Source organism: Mobula birostris, chromosome 8, assembly GCF_030028105.1.
Source record: "Mobula birostris isolate sMobBir1 chromosome 8, sMobBir1.hap1, whole genome shotgun sequence".
NCBI classification, from domain to species: Eukaryota; Metazoa; Chordata; class Chondrichthyes; order Myliobatiformes; family Myliobatidae; genus Mobula; species Mobula birostris.
This window is the reverse complement of record NC_092377.1, coordinates 76,984,979-77,004,997: the sequence shown is the minus strand read 5'-3', so window position 1 is coordinate 77,004,997 and position 20,019 is coordinate 76,984,979. Positions and strand designations below refer to the sequence as shown.

The following is a 20,019-nucleotide window of genomic DNA, read 5'->3' as shown; positions in this document are numbered from 1 at the left end:
CCAGTGGCCACACATTTTAATTCCACATCCCATTCCCATTCTGACATGTCTATCCACATCCTCCTATACTGTAAAGATGAAGCCACACTCAGGTTGGAGGAACAACACCTTATATTCCGTCTGGGTAGCCTCCAACCTGATGGCATGAACATCGACTTCACTAACTTCCGCTAAAGCCCCACCTCCCCCTCGTACCCCATCTGTTACTTATTTTTATGCACACATTCTTTCTCTCACTCTTCTTTTTCTCCCTCTGTCCCTCTGAATATACCTCTTGCCCATCCTCTGGGTCCGCCCCCCCCCCCCGCCTTGCCTTTCTTCCCGGACCTCCTGTCCCATGATCCTCTCGTATCCCCTTTTGCCTATCACCTGTCCAGCTCTTGGCTCTATCCCTCCCCCTCCTGTCTTCTCCTATCATTTTGGATCTCCCCCTCCCCCTCCAACTTTCAAATCCCTTACTCATTTTTCCTTCAGTTAGTCCTGACGAAGGGTCTCTGCCTGAAACGTCGACTGCACCTCTTCCTACAGATGCTGCCTGGCCTGCTGCGTTCACCAGCAACTTTGATGTGTGTTGCTTGAATTTCCAGCATCTGTAGAATTCCCGTTGTTTGTGTTTTTCTATCTACTCCCTATTGCATCAAGCAGCTAAAATGCCCAGCAAAACCAAGATTACTTTACAACAGAGGTTCCCAACCTTTTCATGTCATGGACAGTTACCATTAACCGAGGGGTCCATAGACCCCAGGTTGGAGACTTCTGCTTTATAACTACCTGGAAGGAAGATATGGGAAGATACAGAAGAATGAATTAGAATTTATTATTTTTTTTTATAAAGCCCTCTAAAATACACTCATTTGCAATACATTACCTTATGCTGATTCAGCTCCAAAATGATATGATTTTCGTTCAATCTTATTGTGATGGGTTTATGAATTTATAGTAGAGTGGACTGCCCTTTAATGTTCAGATCAGCCCAAGTAAAAGACAAAGGAAAAGGAAGCTCAAAAGAATCAGTAATTGGTACATCATTTGTCAGACACTATGAGGAAGTCAAGGTCATAAATGATCCTTGGCTGGATTTTCAGTGCTAATGTTGATTTCTAGAACGAAACCTTACAGATAATACTATGACTTAAAGCATAGCTAAGTGTGTGAATGAGTGGTAGATTCTGGAAGCTGATGTTTAAGAATGTGCTATCTCTCTCTCTCAAACAACATGAAAGCAAACTGTGCACCCAGATAGATGGAAAACTGTTATGAAAGAGGAATGTTAGGAATGAGAATTTATTTGGACAAATTGTGAGATTCAAAGAGTATATAGTTGAAAATTAAACAGTATGACAGATCCAAATGCTTTAGGAGCTCCTGCATCTTACAACCACACCAATAAATTAAAATTGTTTTCAGAACTGAATTTTTGAAATACCAGTGAAATCAAGTAACATGATCATACTACAATGGAATATGTAAATACAGGTTGTGTACTTCTTATCCAAAATTCAAAAATCTGAAAACCTCTGAAATCCGATTTTCTTTTCCTTCGAACACGTTATGTCGTCAGAAATGGAAAATTCCATGAGATGCTGGGAAGGGGCCCAGCTGATGCACAGGTCGCTGCACACCACAACTATGAGACAAGGCCTCACATATCTAATGAACAGAAGTTAATAAAAATACAAAAACACTGCATAAAGCAAAAAATGAAGATTTTAATTGTGTCATTAACACTGGAGTGAGTGAACATATCCCACTCAATGGTATGCTGATCCAAAAGCAAAATAGATGATTTGTAATAACAGTACAGGTAGGAGTTGCACATGTTTGATATAAAGTATGACATACTGTACAAATAATTTTCCACTACTCATTGGTCAATACAACATGTACAAATATGTTTCTCCACAACCTCGAGTTGATAATTAAACGTGTATTTGTCAAATTCAAGTTTAAACTTTCTCCATCTGTACATGTTTAAATAAAGTGAACTTCTTTAATCAATCCAACTTCTGTAAGAATTCCATTCATATTAGTCAGTACTGGAAATATTACAAAGATGCATAAGGCCAGTAATTAATTCACAATTTTTAATTGTCAATACAGCAATTTCTCATTGCACTTTATTAAAAACAGTTTCAATCTGCAAAATAAACCATTCCACAACAGCCTTGACCATAACCATTCCCTGCAACATTGCAATTTCCCTCAATGTACAATATAATTCACTACACTTTTAAAACTAGAGAGAAAAATATGCACATGGCTACATTTGGAAATACATGCATGTTACTTACAAATTTAATTTAAGGCAATTTTAGAAACTGTTAAAATATGGTGAATATTAATTCCAAATATGATTAGAATCAACTCTTCAAAAACTTAAAATCATTCACTGAACTTGTAGAACCTTGTGCGTTAAAAATGATGTAGAAATATCCTGATATGGGCAACATGTTGATCCAAAGAAAAAGTGCTGCAAGAGATCCAGTCTGACATCATTCAGATGAAGTCTTCTTCTTCTGTATGCTGAATATATAGATATATTTAGTATGATGCAGAAAGCCAAGATTTGCAGTATAGATACAAGATATACAAATGTAGTTGGTTATTCTATTTTCTTACCTATTTGTTACCCACTCTTTGAATACATGAATGTTTATTGAAATTTGCATTTTATACATATCTTACCAGACTTGCAGAATTAATTTCCAAAATAAACCTGATTTTAAACAGCCAAAACTGCTACATTACCCCACCCAATAAAGTTTTCAGAAACCAAGAACACTTACTTGTGCTTGATCAAGCGGCATCCTTGAACAATTTGTGCTGTTTCATTAGTGAAATGACAAGCAAACAAAAGCCAATTTCTAGGCTGTACCTTGTATGCAAACCGCATGAACAGCAAGGAATAACAGCATAATGCTGCAAAGAAGAACAGAAACAGGTCATTATTACAGGAAAAGTAGTGTATTGTTCACAACAGACCTGCCTTCATGTTATGGAGCAAATGCTAAACTCTTGAAAGATGTCAATCTTTTCTCACTGTTACCATCAGGTAGGAGGTACAGAAGCCTAAAGGCACATACTCAGCGATTCAGAAACAGCTTCTTCCCCTCTGTCATCCAATTCCTAAATGGACATTGAACCCTTGGACACTACCTCACTTTTTAAAAAAAAATATAGTATTTCTGGGTTTTTTTGCACGATTTTTAATCTATTCAATACATGTATACTGTATAAAGTATACTGCATAAGATTTACTTATTTTTTTCTTCTATATTATGTATTGCATTGAACTGCTGTTAACAAATTTCACATCACATGCCGGTGATAATAAACCTGATTCTGAATAAAACCAATATTAGGCTCAAACTCAAATCAAAGCACAATCAACTACAGTGTTTATCATTAGACTGAATCAATTGCAAGTTAGAAACCAAATTATTTTAAAGTCAGACAAAACCTGTCTATAAAGCAAGATTACAAGTTAAATAACCACTTTCAACGCTCAAAACCCATTTTAAAAAAACTTCTAAAAACTGTCAGTCTCACCCAAAAGATCAAAAGCTTTTATCCAAAGGATCTAATATAGACCTTAGCAAAGTATTAACAATTTTACGTTAAACTCCCAGTAGATCTACTGTTACCTACTTCAGTCATCTACTGTTATCTACTATATAATGTGAGGAAGTGTAAAGAACAGATTGAAATAAAATCTGACAGTCCATATAAAATCAATAAAAATATGAATAGATTTGATAACTTGTTAATTATAAGAACTAGCCCCTGACAACAAGGAAGAAGGGCAGTTACTCTGCTCAAAATTCTGTGTGGCCCATATTCCTGACAAACGTGAATGTGATTAAACAAGAAATAAATGAGGATAAGTTATATTACTGTAGCCACCGGTAAGCCTCAGGCTCGCTCAACTCGCTTACATCTAGGGGGAGCAGCCTTCGGCCCCGCCAAACTGGGTAATCAAGTTTGTGTGGATGCTGTGTGATGTACCCCACCCCGCCAAATAACAGACAATACACCATATGTGATTAAATGATTACACTTTATAGATCTTACTGGAACTATGTAATTAATAGAGATAAAATATAAAAGGAAAGTAAAAGGCGCCAAACTTAGAGTTCAAACACTTCATGCACAACAGTTGGAGCTCAATTAACGGAGTCTTCTTTCCACCATTCGATCCCCTCCGACCCCCTCGACCCGCCGCCTGGGACCAACCACGGTGGTTGACCAGACGCTCCACACGAGCCTGTCTTCGTTTCCTCTCCTCGCCAAAGACCCTGGGCCTCGGACTCCCACTCGGGGTCCGTCCCGTCGGCCAGCTTACAGCATCGCACCTCCTCACTCTGTCCCTATCTGCCTTCTGCCCCAAAACCCCGCGAAACAATAGCTTACAGACGCACAAGGATAACATCTATCCCAATTGGTTCGTTCCCTCTTATCAATAATATAACCAAACAAGCAGAGAGAGAGAACTCCTTACATCACAGTTATTATTACAGAAAAGCCATTTTAATTATAACATAACAAAAAAGCCATTTTGTTAGCCTTCGCAGCAACATCAAAGAAGAAACCCCTTACATTACATCCATCTATTCATTTAGGTAGAACATAAATTATGCACATGTAGCTTATATCAATGCACCAAGATCAATAAACACAGCAAAATCCACTGTTCAATTATGATATCAGCAACTAAATTAGTGTCTCACTTATGTTCAAAGAAAAATAATTGAGGTGCATGTAAATCAATAAGTCACTCAGTCAATTGCTTCTATAGTATAGGACAGAGCGCAGACTGGGGTGAGTACTGGGGTATTTGTGTACAGCAAGATAAATGCAATACAAGATCACAAGCTCAAACATGCATTTATAACAGTTCAGTTTGTCTCAAACATTTAAATTATGATACATACTGTATATTTAAGCCCCTGCATGGAAAGGATCACTTGACTATAAGGAGAACATTTAGCATAGCAATTATATTCTTGGCCCAAATAAACAGTAATAGCACAAAACTGAGATACTATCTAAAGAAGAATAAAAGTGAGGTAGTACAGTTTCTTCACACTCAATGACTGGTGAAGTAATTTAAGCAGAGATTTTAAACCAAAGAAAGCAGAGACTAAATAAATAGGTTCTTTAGACTTACAGCTTTGCCTCTCTAGGGTTACATGCATGTCTAAGCCATAAATGATATTCTAAACCACCTATTTTAAATACAGTGCAATTCAAAGTTTAAATTTCCCCTTCTCATATTCCATGCAATACTCCACCCAAACATGAAATTTACCATTCTGAAATAAGTAGATGACCGACTGCAAGCTAACACAGATACTCTGAAACATCATGCATAGATTTACACTTCTTTAACTTACCAAATGTCATTCTCCCACTGATGATCTCTGGAGTTTTCTTCATGTCATTAAAAGCAGCAATGGGCAGGCCCCAGTTGGCCACAGGACCCCAGAAGTGCTGCAGAACGAAAGAACCAAAATCAAAAAAATTGCTTTCTCAGTATCATTGACATTACAAGTTTAAGATGGCTTGCATTTTTTTTTAAAGTGAAGCAATCCATTTTATAGCTTTATGTTCTTGCAGACTACAAAATCTAGGTAACACATAATACCACTGAAATTTTCTTTAAAAAAACAGCCAGTACTGGAAAGGTATACATCTTCAATAGTTGAGAAAAATATTTAAATTATATTGCAACTTTAATAGTGAAAAGTCAGAGAGTGCATTACCAAACAGTCATTTGACACCAAACCAAGAAATTCATGGTGAATGGCGACAAAGGGCTTTTGGATTCCTCAATATTAAATGGCTATATAGCTTAGTATTCATGAGAATACAGTGGATTCTGGTTAATTGGGCCAGATGCCTACTTGGAACACATCTTAATGAACAAAAGCTAATTGAGAAAGTTGCTAGAATTCCCTTCATTGCCACTTAATTAGGACAGGAGACATTGCTGAAGTTTTAACTTACGTCAGTCATGTGCGCTTGAGTGACTGTGCTTAGAGTGAACAGTTTTTAAAATAGCAACAGTTGCTTGTGTTCATTTTAGATGATGGGGACCAAATTAAAAAGCAATAATCTTTGACACTAGTTCATGCTGGAAGGTAATAACTGGTATTACTGGCACTGTGACTGTGTTGATTTTGTTCATTAGTACATAGCAGTGCACACTGGATGAATTCCTCCATCGTTAACTATTAAGAACTAAAAGTTTTATCGTACTATTGTAGCATTGGTAGTGTTCTAATTCCTTCTGTATTTCACTTAAATATACTATTTATTATTCATTTAAACATTAGTTGTCTTTTTTTAAAAAATACCTTTTTAACCACTTCCATGAAACTTCAGCAACATCTCCTGTCCTAATTAAGTGGCATGGTGGGCCAAAATGTATCGGTCCCAATGTGTCTCAATTAACCAGAATTCACTGTACCTGGAATTAGTTTGTAAGGGTCAATATTCGATAATGTTTGATCTACTGAGCCATCAGCTAGTTCATTGATGTTACAAAATACAGCCAATAGTGAATTTCCACAGAAGACTGTAGGGATTAACCCATTTTAGTGATCTACTTTCCAAAAGATTATAAGCAAATCTGGTCTTCTTTGAAGCACAGGAAAGCCCAGATTTGGTTATAGTTCCCGATTTTCACAAATAACATCAAACTGAAAGTGAATACCAAGAAAATTCAGTATGGATATTGAAGTGAGCAAGTAATGCACTTAAGAATTACTTTCACTTACCGTACTGATCAATAGTCATCCAATGTACAATGGAGGAAAAGGAGAAAAAAAACAAGAATTATTTTTGGTAGTATTATAATAGTTTAAAATACAATTTTTATAGAACCCAGGTATAAAAATAAAAAATTGAAGCAATACTCATTATTTTGTTTATTTCATATTTCCAGCAACCACACCATATTTTTCATAATCCAGATGAGTTAATAATGATGGGACAAGCCTTGCTTATGTGAAGCTTCAATAAAATACATTGGAACTGTCATGTTACCAGCTATGGCTACATTTCTCCACTTTACTCCCTCAACCATTTTGAATCTCTTAAAATTATTTAAAACGCACAATCTTTACAAAAGGAAAAACAATTGCTTCCCATGATGTGGTAATGGATACCAACCAAATCAGACATATGAAGGTAGAGATGACAGACATGAAGCTTCAAGATGCAGCAGGCCAGGCAGCATCTCTAGGAAGAGGTACAGTTGACCATTTGGGCTGAGACCCTTCATCAGGACTAACTGAAAGAAGAGCTAGTAAGAGATTTGAAAGTGGGAGGGGAGGGGGGAGGAGGAAATCTGAAATGATAGGAGAAGACAGGAGGGGGAGGGATGGAGCCAAGAGCTGGACAGTTGATTGGCAAAAGGAATATGAGAGGATCATGGGACAGGAGGCCTAGGGAGAAAGAAAAGGGGGAGGAGGGGGAAAGCCCAGAGGATGGGCAAGGGGTATAGTGAGGGAGAAAAAGGAGAGAGAGAAAAAGAATGTGTGTATATAAATAAATAACGGATGGGGTACGAGGGGGAGGTGGGGCATTAGCGGAAGTTTGAGAAGTCAATGTTCATGCCATCAGATTGAAGGCTACCCAGACGGAATGTGTTGTTCTCCAACCTGAGTGTGGCTTCATCTTTACAGTAGAGGAGGCCATGGACAGACATATCAGAATGGGAATGGGACGTGGAATTAAAATGTGTGGCCACCTGGAGATCCTGCTTTCTCTGGCGGACAGAGCGTAGGTGTTCAGCGAAACGATCTCCCAGTCTGTGTCGGGTCTCACCTATATATAGAAGGCCACATCGGGAGCACCGGACGCAGTATATCACCCCAGCCGACTCACAGGTGAAGTGTCGCCTCACCTGGAAGGACTGTCTGGGGCCCTGAATGGTAGTGAGGAAGTGTAAGGGCATGTGTAGCACTTGTTCCGCGTAAGGATAAGTGCCAGGAGGGAGATCGGTGGGGATCTCCCTCTGTCCCCCTCACTCATCCTCTGTGCTCCCCCCCCCCACTTTTTCTTTCTCCCTAGGCCTCCTGTCCCATTATCCTCTCATATCCCTTTTGCCAATCAACTGTCCAGCTCTTGGCTCCAGTCCTCCCCCTCCTGTCTTCTCCCATCATTTCAGAACTCCCCCTCCCCCTCCCCCTCTCAAATCTCTTACTAGCTCTTCCTTCAGTTAGTCCTGACGAAGGGTCTCGGCCCGAAATGTCGACTGTACCTCTTCCTAGAGATGTTGCCTGGCCTGCTGCGTTCACCAGCAATTCTTATGTGTGTTGCTTGAATTTCCAGCATCTGCAGATTTCCTCATGATGGAGCTTCAAGAGGTTAGATTTTTCAAGGGTGTATAAACTGGCTTCCAGTTTAGAATTTATTTAACGAAGTGACAGCATTAACAACTTCTCTAAACCTCTAACAAAACTGGCATACAGATTGAAAATCAAATTGCCCAAGTTTTCATGGACTGTATTCAGAGTTGGACTGTATGGCAGTTTTCAAAGCTTCAGATTGTTTCTGAACATAAGTGAAAATGCTAACTTTTTTTGCTCAAGAATAATAACAACTAGCTTTGTTCAAAAAGATTAACTGAATACAAATAACATTGTTATTGAATTTTGATGTATTGTCTTTCAGGATAAGATTAAATTGCAAACCATTGGGTTTTCCAAGGTATTTTTGAAAATACCAGAATGAACTTCAAGTATTTGAATATCAAGCCTTGCTGCAGGGAATACAGTCGTAGTGAGAGTCAAAGAAACAGGATGAATCTAAACAAGTTGTCCATATCAGAGTGCTTAATTCAGTCACGCCCAAACTTTCAATGTTAACAAGAACAAGGTTGGGTGGACACAATGAGTCCATTTATTTTGATTGTTATTTGAGCTCTGGGAACATGCAAACTGACTTTCAGCTAAAATCAATGGAGATCTGTCTCAGCTGTTGCACTGGCTTAATACTTCAAGCACAAGATACACAAGGTCAAATTTCTGCAACTAAAATTAGATGAGTGCGCATAACTGCACACGATTTATGCAAAACCTATAGCTACCAGTCCGTTGCTTGTTGAGGCATAGCTGTCAACTTCATAATCATAATTCTAAAACCAAACATGCTCAGTTTGTAGCTTCATCAAAAGTGCTAATTTTAAAATCATGCCCTTTGTTTTAAATGTCCAGGTCCAAAATATGAAGTCATTGCATCCTGACATACATTACACAAGTTTGATTAAGTGGTAAGCTTTGTAGAAGGCAAGCCGCTATTCAAAAAGGTTCAAGCATGCTCAAAGTAAGATAAATGAAAGTTAAAATAACATCTGAAGTACTTCACTGCAATTACCCTATCAAATGTAAATATGGGTAAAATAACCAATGTTTCATGTAAATAAATGAAAACATTCAAAAATTAACAATCAAGTTAAACACACATCTTTACTGTGAAGATGTGCTGGTGTGTTACATAGTGTGGATTAAACAAGCGAAACAAAAGACAAAAATATGGAGGACACCCAGAATTGCATTTGCAGTGCCATGGCTAGTCAGCAGTACTGTCTTACAACAGAAAACACCATCTCTGCCTTTTCCTCCAATAAAAACCCGTTATTCCAGATTTGAACTGGGATATCACTTGTACAAGGTAGATGAAGGCACACTGACGAGTTATTTTCTAAACATGAGAACACAGTCAATTCCAGTTAGTTGGGACACATCAGGGCCAGTACACTTTGTCACAGTTAGCTGAAGTTTCATGGAAACACTTAAGAGGGCATTAAAAAAGACAAACTACCATTTAACTGTGCATTAACTGCCAATAGTTACCAAGAGGAATTCATCTAGTGTCTCGTGCTGTGTTTTTTTTGATTGATTGTCAATGAACAAAATCAGCATAGACACCCAGTGCCAATAATGAACTTCATTGTCTTTCTACAAAAATAACTATTTTTGAGTCTGATACATATACAATGACCCGGCTGGTGGCGTAGAGGCATCTGCGCTGGACTGCAGGGCAGGAGGTCCCAAGTTCGAATCCAGCTGACTCCCCTGCACGCTTTTCATCCGTGCTGGGTTAAGAGTTGATGATCTCTTTGAAAACCTCACCCAGCAGAAGGCAAAGACAAACTACTGCTGTAACTTGCCTTGTACGCGATTTCCCACTACGTCAGAGTGGCGTGGGAGAAGTCATCTGCTAAATGGAAAAATTCTGGATGCAATGTACCTTTCTTTCTACATATACAACTCAATTCACACGCCAAGTTTTATATTTCAGCAAAATAATTTTTACACACCAGAAGCTATCGTGCATCATCACTTCTAAAGAAAAGTTGATGACCTCACAAGATAACCTTGGCAAAAGTATCATGATAGTGTGTACAAAAGAATCAAATCACCAAAAGAAAAGGTGAATGCTATAATTAAGTCAAACCTATTTCACAAAATTTTATTCACTGAATTTCATATGAGGCCACAGTTTAAAATTCTAATTCAAACTATCTGCTGGATTTTTATGTAAAATTCCCAATTTGATTCAGATTAAATGGTTTAAAACCATCAAAAAAAAAAATCACGTACACCCTATCCTCGTTATATGCGGATTCAGTTATGCGAGGAACCTATTTCTACCAACGTCTCATTATATGCATCCAAAACTCAGTTATGTGAGGAGCACCGCTTTCCCGCCAATACAAGTCATGTGCGCACACCTCACAGGGATGAGAAGCACCACTTTCCCGCCAATACAAGTCAGGTGCGTGCGCCTCACAATCTCTCTCCCGCCACTCTTGCATTGGTTTTGGCAAGGTGTGGATGCGCGATCTTAAACTTCTGTTGGTTTTACCTATGGTGCAGTGATTTCGCGCTTAAAATATTTAACTATGCCTCCTAAGCGTCCGATGTCATGTATTGGGCCATCAGCTGAGCGGCAGAGAACCGCTTTAACACTTGAAAAAAAGTTGGAAATTATAAACAGTGCGGCATCAGCTGAAGGTAACATAGCTCTGGGACGCTACTGCTGGGAACAGAATCTTGCCTTTAAAGTTCTTTTGTTGCTTGACAATGCGCCAGCCCATCCTAAACATTTGGACAGCATTCATCCTAACATTAACAGTGCGTTTCCTGCTGCTTAACACAACATCGCTGATTCAACCACTCAACCAAGGTGTAATCCACATCCAAGGCGTACGTATTTTTTTACCGCAATCTATCTCTCAGATGCTGCAAGCAACAGACATTTTGAAAATCCCAGGAGTTTACCAACGGTGAGGGAATGGTGGAAGTCGGAACACTTGGCACAAATGGCGATGGACATGGACCCACGTTCAGAACAGAGTCAGCATTTGAGTTGTTCCCTGCCATCAACCCTTCTTCCCTACAAGCAAATTTAAAACAAAATGCTGCCAAGCAAACAACCCTCACCACTTTATTCAAATCAGTAACACCTTCTGCTGCCAGCAGTTCTAAGAGTCCTGTGAGTCTTCCTTCACCCCTTGCTGTGCTTGATATGATCTTGACGACCACAACCATCCACCTTATCTATGTAAAGCTGCCCGACACCACAACAACCACTTATCTCCCGGAGCGAACACACCTGTCACTGCTGGTGAGTACTGTACACCCTCGGATGTTAACTTGCTATGATTTATTACATTGAATATTACCTTAAATTGATGAAATATAATACAATTGTTGTCTTGTAGTACTGCTTTTGTGTCGTATTGGTATGAAAATGTGAATTACAGATAAAACATATTTAGGAAGCGCTCTGGAACGCATACCCATTTTTTCTATTTAAATAATTATTCACATTGTGCAATTTTACATTATGCGTCAACTTCGAGGAATGTATCCCCTGCATATAATGAGGATAGGGTGTATTGCAAATTACAAGTATAAATCGCAGGGAATAGTGAATTCACAAGAGCAGTAACATTAACCCACCACATATGAGATTGTTAATCTCATTCTCCTTTTATGAGATAGGTTAATGTTTTTGCCCTTGTATATTCACTATTCTGGATGATTCATAGTTTTCATGGTATGATCAAGTGTTCCAGGATTTCTGACATTAATGGTAGTGCAAAAAGTAAAGCAAATTGAATAAGTGTGTGTCATTTAGTCAATTTATATTCAAAGTGCTTTAACGTACACAATGTAATTTTCGCTCCACATAGATTCTCATGGATAATAAAGAAAAAAATACAAGGTGTGCAATTCAGAGATTCCATTGTGCTTTGAAAATTCATTGCCGAAAATTCTTGAGGTTCAGACATAGCTAAATACAGGTTTCTCCTCAAATTGTGAACTCCTGTCTTGTGTGCAGCCTGTACATTCAATTAAGCTTTTGGGAGACCAGTGGAGCAGATTGTCTGCTGACGTGGAGCTGCAGGTTTCTTGTGCCACGCGGGAACATGGCTTCATAGATGCATTGCTAATTTGCTAACTTCCAGCTTTATAAGCATTTCACAACAGAATCTTGGAAGACTTCTACAGAAGATGGTGCTGCTTCCTGCATTTCCCACGAGTAGATAGAACAGCATGTCCAAAGTGTCGTCAAATGTACAGAATCCACACTTCGTCAGGGAAGCCACTGGGAAGAGATGGTTGAGGTCTGCAGCAATGAATGGAAAATATCAGTTAGCACGATTACTGTTTTTTTCCCCTTAAAGTTGGTCACAGTTATGGGGTCTTGACATCTGGCATGCCTTCATCCTTGCTGGAGTTTGAGATCCCAGAAAAGATAATGCGTGTTCCTAAAGTTTTCTCTGTTTTTCCTGTTTGGAGAGGCTGGACCAGTTTACTCTGTGTTGGAGTCAAAGGCAGAGACCTGATTGAGGCACCCTTCAAAGCGTTCTTGCCAGCAGGTGTTGAATGCTACTATGGACTTGATAAGTTTGTCTATGTTCTGTGCTCTCTGTAGTACAAGTCCTTGGGTATTTATGCCATGGATGGCCTTCACAATCTTGCAGATTTAACACATCATTGTTGTCAGCAAAAGCTGAATCTTCTGCACTCTTGCCATGTAGCATCTATTCTTTATCTCATGGATCTACTGTTGGACCTTGGCTTTCAGGTGCTAGTGGAACTTTTTTTTCCCCAGAGGGCTGGTTAGGTTTTTAAAGCTAAACAATTCCCCTTCTCCCACATGATTACATCTGCTTATCATTCCCTCCTCATCTGGTTCCACCTATAATCAAATAGCCTCTATTTCATTCTCCCAATGTACCTCAAGGTACTAGCAATCTTTTCAGTTCATTCTCAGTCTATATCTAAAACACCAATTTACAAACGTACATGTTTTGCCTCCAGTATCCTGTTTTTCGATAGATGAGTAGGTTGACTGACAGCATACATGTACATATGCACGAAGATAAGCTCAGGCACAAATGTTTTTGGCGACTTACCCCGCCCTGTTTACCTCCTACTTTTCTCTTGACATTTCCACCTCAATAGTTCCCACTCACTAAATGTCCTCTTCAATCTGTCCCTAAAATTAGTGCTTCTAATTTTAAAACTTTGAAAACATTTTCTTTTAGTCTCAGCTCATCTTGACAGTCCTGCTTCTTTATATGTATCAGACACTTCTATTTTTACCCTGCTCCTTACCCTCTATTTTGTTCAATCCACCCAGCCCCACGATTTAGCCACACACATTCTTGCTCTCCAGATCTGAGAGAATCCCCAAAAACTACTGAGCAGCATCAAGTTAAAAGGTACATTTTAGCTTCTCATCAACAGACAGACCTCATAGCACTGCTGTGGATAATGAAACCAGACACCAAGGCCCAAAGATGGACTGCCTTGTCAGGACATCATCCTCCTTCCAATCACACTACTTCCTGAGACCATAGAATTTTCCCTTCCCTGTCAAGCACCCCAATTCCCAACAGGGTTTCAAAAGGGACCATGAAGTTGCCTTTTCCCACCCCAAAAAAAGGCCTACTACATGATTGGCAGGCAAGCCATGATATGAACCAATCCATAACAGACACGATCTCGGTGCAGACTGTAGTAGAGGAAGGCTGTCATCCAGCCAACATTCTTTCTTGTCCCAATGCTGCATCTCACCTCTAACAAGATGTAGTGGAGCTAGTTTGAAAGCTAAGTGGGAAACTCTTCATCCGACATCATTCTGACCCTAGAACAAAGCTTACCCTAACTTCAGTCAAGTTCACTGAAGTACATACGAGAGTGAGCCTTGCACGTAACAGCCACAAAAAGAGACCCCTCAACAACCAGCTAAACCATTCACAGAAAATATTTTTTAAAAATCACATTGAGGAAACTTGGAAGATTCCCACATCTCAATAGTCACAAAGGCAGTTACAGAATATGAAAATCACCATCGGTGTGGCAACATCCAGCCATTGGCCATCTTAAGAAAACACCTCTGAAGATCAAGATCTTTAACAAGACAAAGTTCAGTGATCTCTGTTCTCCTTTGTTCTTCCAAGACATGGTTTGCTTACAGGATCAACTCAAAGCCGGGGAGAAATACCACCATGCCCTGTAAATATGCTCAAAGCCAGGGAGAAATATCACCATGCCCTGTAAATATGCTCAAAGCCGGGGAGAAATACCACCATGCCCTGTAAATATGCTCAAAGCCGGGGAGAAATACCACCATGCCCTGTAAATATGCTCAAAGCTGGGGAGAAATACCACCATGCCCTGTAAATATGCTCAAAGCCAGGGAGAAATACCACCATGCCCTGTAAATATGCTCAAAGCCGGGGAGAAATACCACCATGCCCTGTAAATATGCTCAAAGCCGGGGAGAAATACCACCATGCCCTGTAAATATGCTCAAAGCCGGGGAGAAATACCACCATGCCCTGTAAATATGCACTACATAGTTTGACTTTACCCATCAAAGCCCTCCAAATACAAAACATTGCCGTGCTTGGCCAGGCAAAATTCCCTAGCGCTGTGCCCTAATCACATTCAATCAGCTCCAATGGGCAATAAGTAGTGCAAAAAGCCTATAAAATACATTTTAAAACTAAATAAATTCCATATTATGCTTTTAAAAACAAAAAAGATCAGTTAAAATTGCACCACTGATTTCATACAACTAAACTGAAGAAAAGGTTATTTGTAAATCAACCACAGGAACATGCATAGAAATGAGATGAGTGGCAAATGAGTGTTACAGGGCAGTACAAAAGACAAATTACTTTTTAAATACAACTATTATTTTAGAAGTTAAAAGCTCGGTTGGATAATGGATTTCTAAAACTCAATTTAACAGATTAGCTGAGCAAATTTCCAGAAGATTAATCTGTTACCCAATAATTATTATTCAATATAGATTTTCCAAAGAAAACACTTCAAGACTAATTATTTAGAGTTAGATTAAAATTAAAATTCCAAAGCATGCTTCAAAAAGTGTTAATTACTTTTTAGAGCAAGACAACTAGGAAGCATAACAATTTGAGAAATTGTGTGAAATATAAAGGATCAACAGTGCTGCTAGTCTTCCACTCTCTAACCTCACTCTGATAAATTTTACAGGGCATGGTGGTTAAATTTCAGTGGATAACAGCCAAGCAAATTTCAAAGCCTGTCATGGAAGCTGTGGAATTTAATTTCATTTAAAATAGATATTCCAAAACCAACAAAGTCTAGCCTTAGTAATGGTGACAGTGAAACTACAAATACAAATTCTAGAAATACACTAGTCCACTTAAACATCACTTAAATTAATAAAAACCTGAAAGGTGCACCAAATTTAAGATATAGTTGGAGAAGTGTTTACAATCCACAAAGAGCATCCCTACCCAACTATCTTATCCCATCAATATTATTACTTGATTTTTTTTTTTTATCCCTCATTCACACAGCTTCTCCCAAATTCCCAGCTGGATTATCAGTGCCCGTGTTAGCACTTACCAATTGGGGCCCATCTTTTCCTCAAATGTAAAACATCAACTTAAAGGTCCTGATTACTTTCAGAAGATCACCTCTGGTCACTTCTCTGCAGATTGTTATACTGCACATCATTCTGAATACAAATATAAACTGATTGAAAATTTAATGGGACATTTAGATTGCACAAAATACTAATTGCCGATCATATGTTGTTGCATAATAGATGCTTCATAAGAACAGCAGAGCCTATAGAATGTCAAGGGTCTTAGCTAGTTTTCAATTACCAGTTAAGTGTCAGAAGGCTAGAGTCCATTTTTAAACATAATCATTGCTCCCAAGTCTTCACTGTTCTCAGTGTTGAACAATGCAAAGCACAATGCAAAAAGAGTGACAAATTGTCAGTGACTTTAGCAAAAGAATAAATATCATTCTTACAGCACCCTTCCCAGCCTTTGGTCATCCACAACAGCCAATTAGGTAGCTTGAGTGTCATCTTGGTTAAAATATGCAGATAAAGATAGTAAACTGATAGTATTCTTCCTGGAGGCACGACGACAAGAATTGATAAATCTGGGTGTGATTTTATCAAACCCCATTACTGTAGCATGGTTTTCTCAGTTAATCTCAAAGCTGCCTGTAATGACAGGCAATGCATTTCATTTTTCATTTTGGTTTATCCGCATCAATTCCCTCTGAACTCCAAAATCGTAAAGACTGCTTTGCATTATTTTCTTAAGGAGTTAAATTCACTTTGTCTTATTCCTATCTTCTGGATCCTTGCCAATCTACATTCCTTTGCAATACTTTTGTAGGCTTTTTATTTTCCTACTTAGATTTGTATTGCCAATCACTTCCTTAATGTTCCAAAAATTAGTGAATGTTTTTAAGGTGCAGATTTTGTTGTAATACAAAGAGGAACATGAAGAGAGACATCTTCACTCAGAGGGTCGTGAGAATGTGGAATAAGCTGCCAGCACAAGTAGTGCACACAATCACAATTTCAATGTTTAAGAGAAGTTTGGACAGGTACATGGATAGTATGGGTATGGAGAGCTATAGTCCCAGTGCAGGTCGATGGAAGTAGGCAGTTTAAATGATTCGGTACAGACCAGATGGGCTGAAGGGCCTGTTTCTGTGCAGTACTTTCCTATGACTATAGGACAAGAAACAACAGCCAATCTGCCTGCAGCAAGGTCTTACAAAGAGTGAAATGGTAATCACCAGATATTCGAAACTTTGTACAGAACAATAATGAAAATCCTGCCCCCCCATCACAAAATCACTTTGTGATCTTTTAACACTTATCAGAGGACACTTGCTGCTTCAGTTCTATATTTAATCTGAAAGACACAATCTCACATTATTAGCATTTCTTCAGTAGTACACCAGAAGTTATGATCAAACTTTTGTCCAGAACTGGAGACCATTCATAATTTCCTGACTCAGAAAAAAAAACACTAGCCTTCTCATCCAAGTCACTGATGAAGATTATGGACATCTGAGGGCCAAACCTACCGACCTATAATCACACATTTTACTGAAAAAGATCCCATTATTCCTATGGCTTTCAGTCCACTATCCAATTATTCATGCTGTCGTACTTACTCTTAATCACAGCAAAGGGTATCTAGAACTAGGGGCACAGGTTTAAGATGAGAAGGGAAAAAATAGAAACAAAAATAGAAACATGAAGTGCAACATTTTCCCCCACAAAGGCTAACATCTATGTGGAATCAGCTGTCACAGGAAGTAGTTGAAGCAGGTACTATAATTTTTAAAAGACAGTTGGACACGTATGGATTACAAATGTTTCGAAGGTTATGGGTCAAATAATACTTCACTGATCCCAAATGGGAATTTCTTTCATTACAGGATCAACATTTAAAAACACACTTAGCAGTGTGCAGACTTCACTAATAATAAAGTACAGAATAATAATATACACAATAATTTACTAATGTGTAGTAATAATGTACAAAATAATAAAACAGACTATGGTACGATGAAGTGTTCTGTCACACAGATGTATATGCATATTTACATTTGGAAGAAAAGATTTTCTATAATGATCCTTGTGACAGCAGAGCTGAATGAGTCTGTTCGAAAGGGGGCTCCGCTGCTAAATCCGTAGGGCATGGAGATAGTGTGTCTGATTGTTCATAATGAATAACAGTTTGTTCAGCGACCTCCTCTCCACCACTAACTTAAAGAGTCCAGATTGTAGCCAAGGATGGATCCAGGAAGACTGCAATCTCTACAAGACTGGGTAAAAAAAAAAATCTCCAACATCCTGCTGTATACATGGAAAGATCTCAGCTTCCTTAGAAAATAGAGTCTGCTCATCCCCTTCTTGTAAACAGCCTTGGTATTGTTTTCAACTCTGATGTTGAGGTAAACAGTCGAGTATTTGTACTCCTCCACTACCCCAATTTCTCCCAAATTTGCCAAATGGAACTAGCTTGGATTTAACAATTGGTTACTATGAATCAGATGGGCCAAAGGATTTGTTTCCACGTGATATGACCTCCTGACTATTTGCGACCTTTCAATGTGTAAAATCCAAGACATTCTGGAAGGTCAAACCAATGCCCTAAATTATTGCACAGACTGTACAAGTCGTGGATTCAGACAATCAAGACCAAGAGATCAGTCAGATTTCTATGTCACTATATTTTACAGATACTTTTCCTTGACTATTGTCCAGTCATTAGTTCCCTGCAGAACTCATGAATGGATCTTTGTAGTGAAAACTATTTATATCTATCTCTAAAGAGTCTGCATTTATATTTTAATCCCTTTGCTCCACTCATTGCAAAACGTTACATTGTTTTATTACTTGGTATATTTTACCTCGTGCTCATTTACTAACATTCTCATTTCTTTTACTAATGGCAGTTGAGCAACCACTTCCCTTCTCTCCCCTACCCATGCCAATGGCCATTACTAACAATTCAAATACTGCAGAATGTTGGAAATCTGAAATAATCTGGAAAAACTGAAAAACAACAACTAGTCAGGCGGATTGTTGCATAATCTTCCAATACTGTAAGATTTAAAAATATTTTGTGACGCAAGGTAGGCAATTGAAAGGTCAACTCATCCTCCATCAGCAAGTTGAGACTGACCTTGACTGCAAGCTAATTTTGCTGAGACCTACATCGCAGCAGCCAGACTGACAGGGCTCCCTGCATTCAGAAGCTAGCCTAATACCTACACTAAGCCGGCACCCAGTTTGTTGACTGGAGTAAGTTTCCGGCCACGGGCCTTTCCCCACTCCCTCCGAAACACATCACCCCGCCCCCTTCCCCCCACAACACAGCCACTATCTGAGCTGTTCAACTCAGGGCAACACACCTCATGAGATAATCACGGAAATCTTTGCTCTTGACATAATCAAGGGCTTTGCGGACCACTACTCCAGCCATACCGCCACCCAAGTCCGAAGCGCCCTCACACAACCACCTCTTCCGTCTGCGGCTTGAACCGGGTTACGGTGCACGCCGGGATAGCCACACCCCCGCCGAAGGACCAATTGAAGGATCTGGCTGGTTGTTTCGCAACCAACCAATCAGCAATTAAGGTCGACAAGGACGCCGGCGCGCGCGGAATCACTTCAAGAGGGGATTGGGCGGGATACACTTGGACGTGGAGGGTGTTGTTAGGCAACCGCTACGCGCGTATGTTCTGACGTACACCGCGGTTGTCTCGTGTGACGCGGTCGGCAGAGTTCAGTTTCGCGCACAGTAAGATCCCACAACTTGTCAGTGGGGCAAATGGTTAATCAATCAGGTGCGTGCTGTCCGGGAGATTTATCTTTGGTAGTGGAGTGCTTTACAGTTACTTGAAATGACGGGTGAGGGACTTGGTCTCACAGTTTGGTTCCAGCTGTCCCTTATACTGGGAGAGAACAGTAAGGGAGCGGGCATGGTTCAGATCGGAATGGGAGTAGCGACAGCACCCTGCCGAAATATGCGCTCCGAAAAAGGGTCGACTGCAGACGCTGGAACCTGCAGCTATAAACCGCTGGAGGAATTCACCGGGTCGATCAGCACTGTACGGGGAAAGGCATTGTAACAGTCCTGATGCAGCGTGCCGATCGGAAACGTCTACAGTT

At 39.4% G+C, this 20,019-nt stretch overlaps 1 protein-coding gene across 3 annotated transcripts; it reads right to left on the bottom strand.

Annotated features, from left to right (window-relative positions):
• Positions 1-1,689: 1,689 nt before the first annotated feature.
• mpc1 (mitochondrial pyruvate carrier 1) lies at positions 1,690-19,417 on the bottom strand. Of its 3 annotated transcripts, none has more exons than XM_072265491.1 (3): positions 5,394-5,486; positions 2,787-2,919; positions 1,690-2,523 (listed from the first exon to the last, which is right to left on the bottom strand). In XM_072265491.1, exons 1-3 carry the CDS (start codon positions 5,434-5,436, stop codon positions 2,493-2,495), a joined length of 207 nt encoding a protein of 68 aa, XP_072121592.1. In that variant the 5' UTR covers positions 5,437-5,486; the 3' UTR covers positions 1,690-2,492. The 3 variants fall into 3 exon arrangements, with proteins under 3 accessions (XP_072121592.1, XP_072121594.1, XP_072121591.1); XM_072265493.1 differs by lacking the exon at positions 1,690-2,523 and adding an exon at positions 19,256-19,417 and having other exon boundaries at positions 2,783-2,919; positions 5,394-5,490; XM_072265490.1 differs by lacking the exon at positions 1,690-2,523 and adding an exon at positions 19,260-19,348 and having other exon boundaries at positions 2,783-2,919; positions 5,394-5,490.
• Positions 19,418-20,019: the final 602 nt, after the last annotated feature.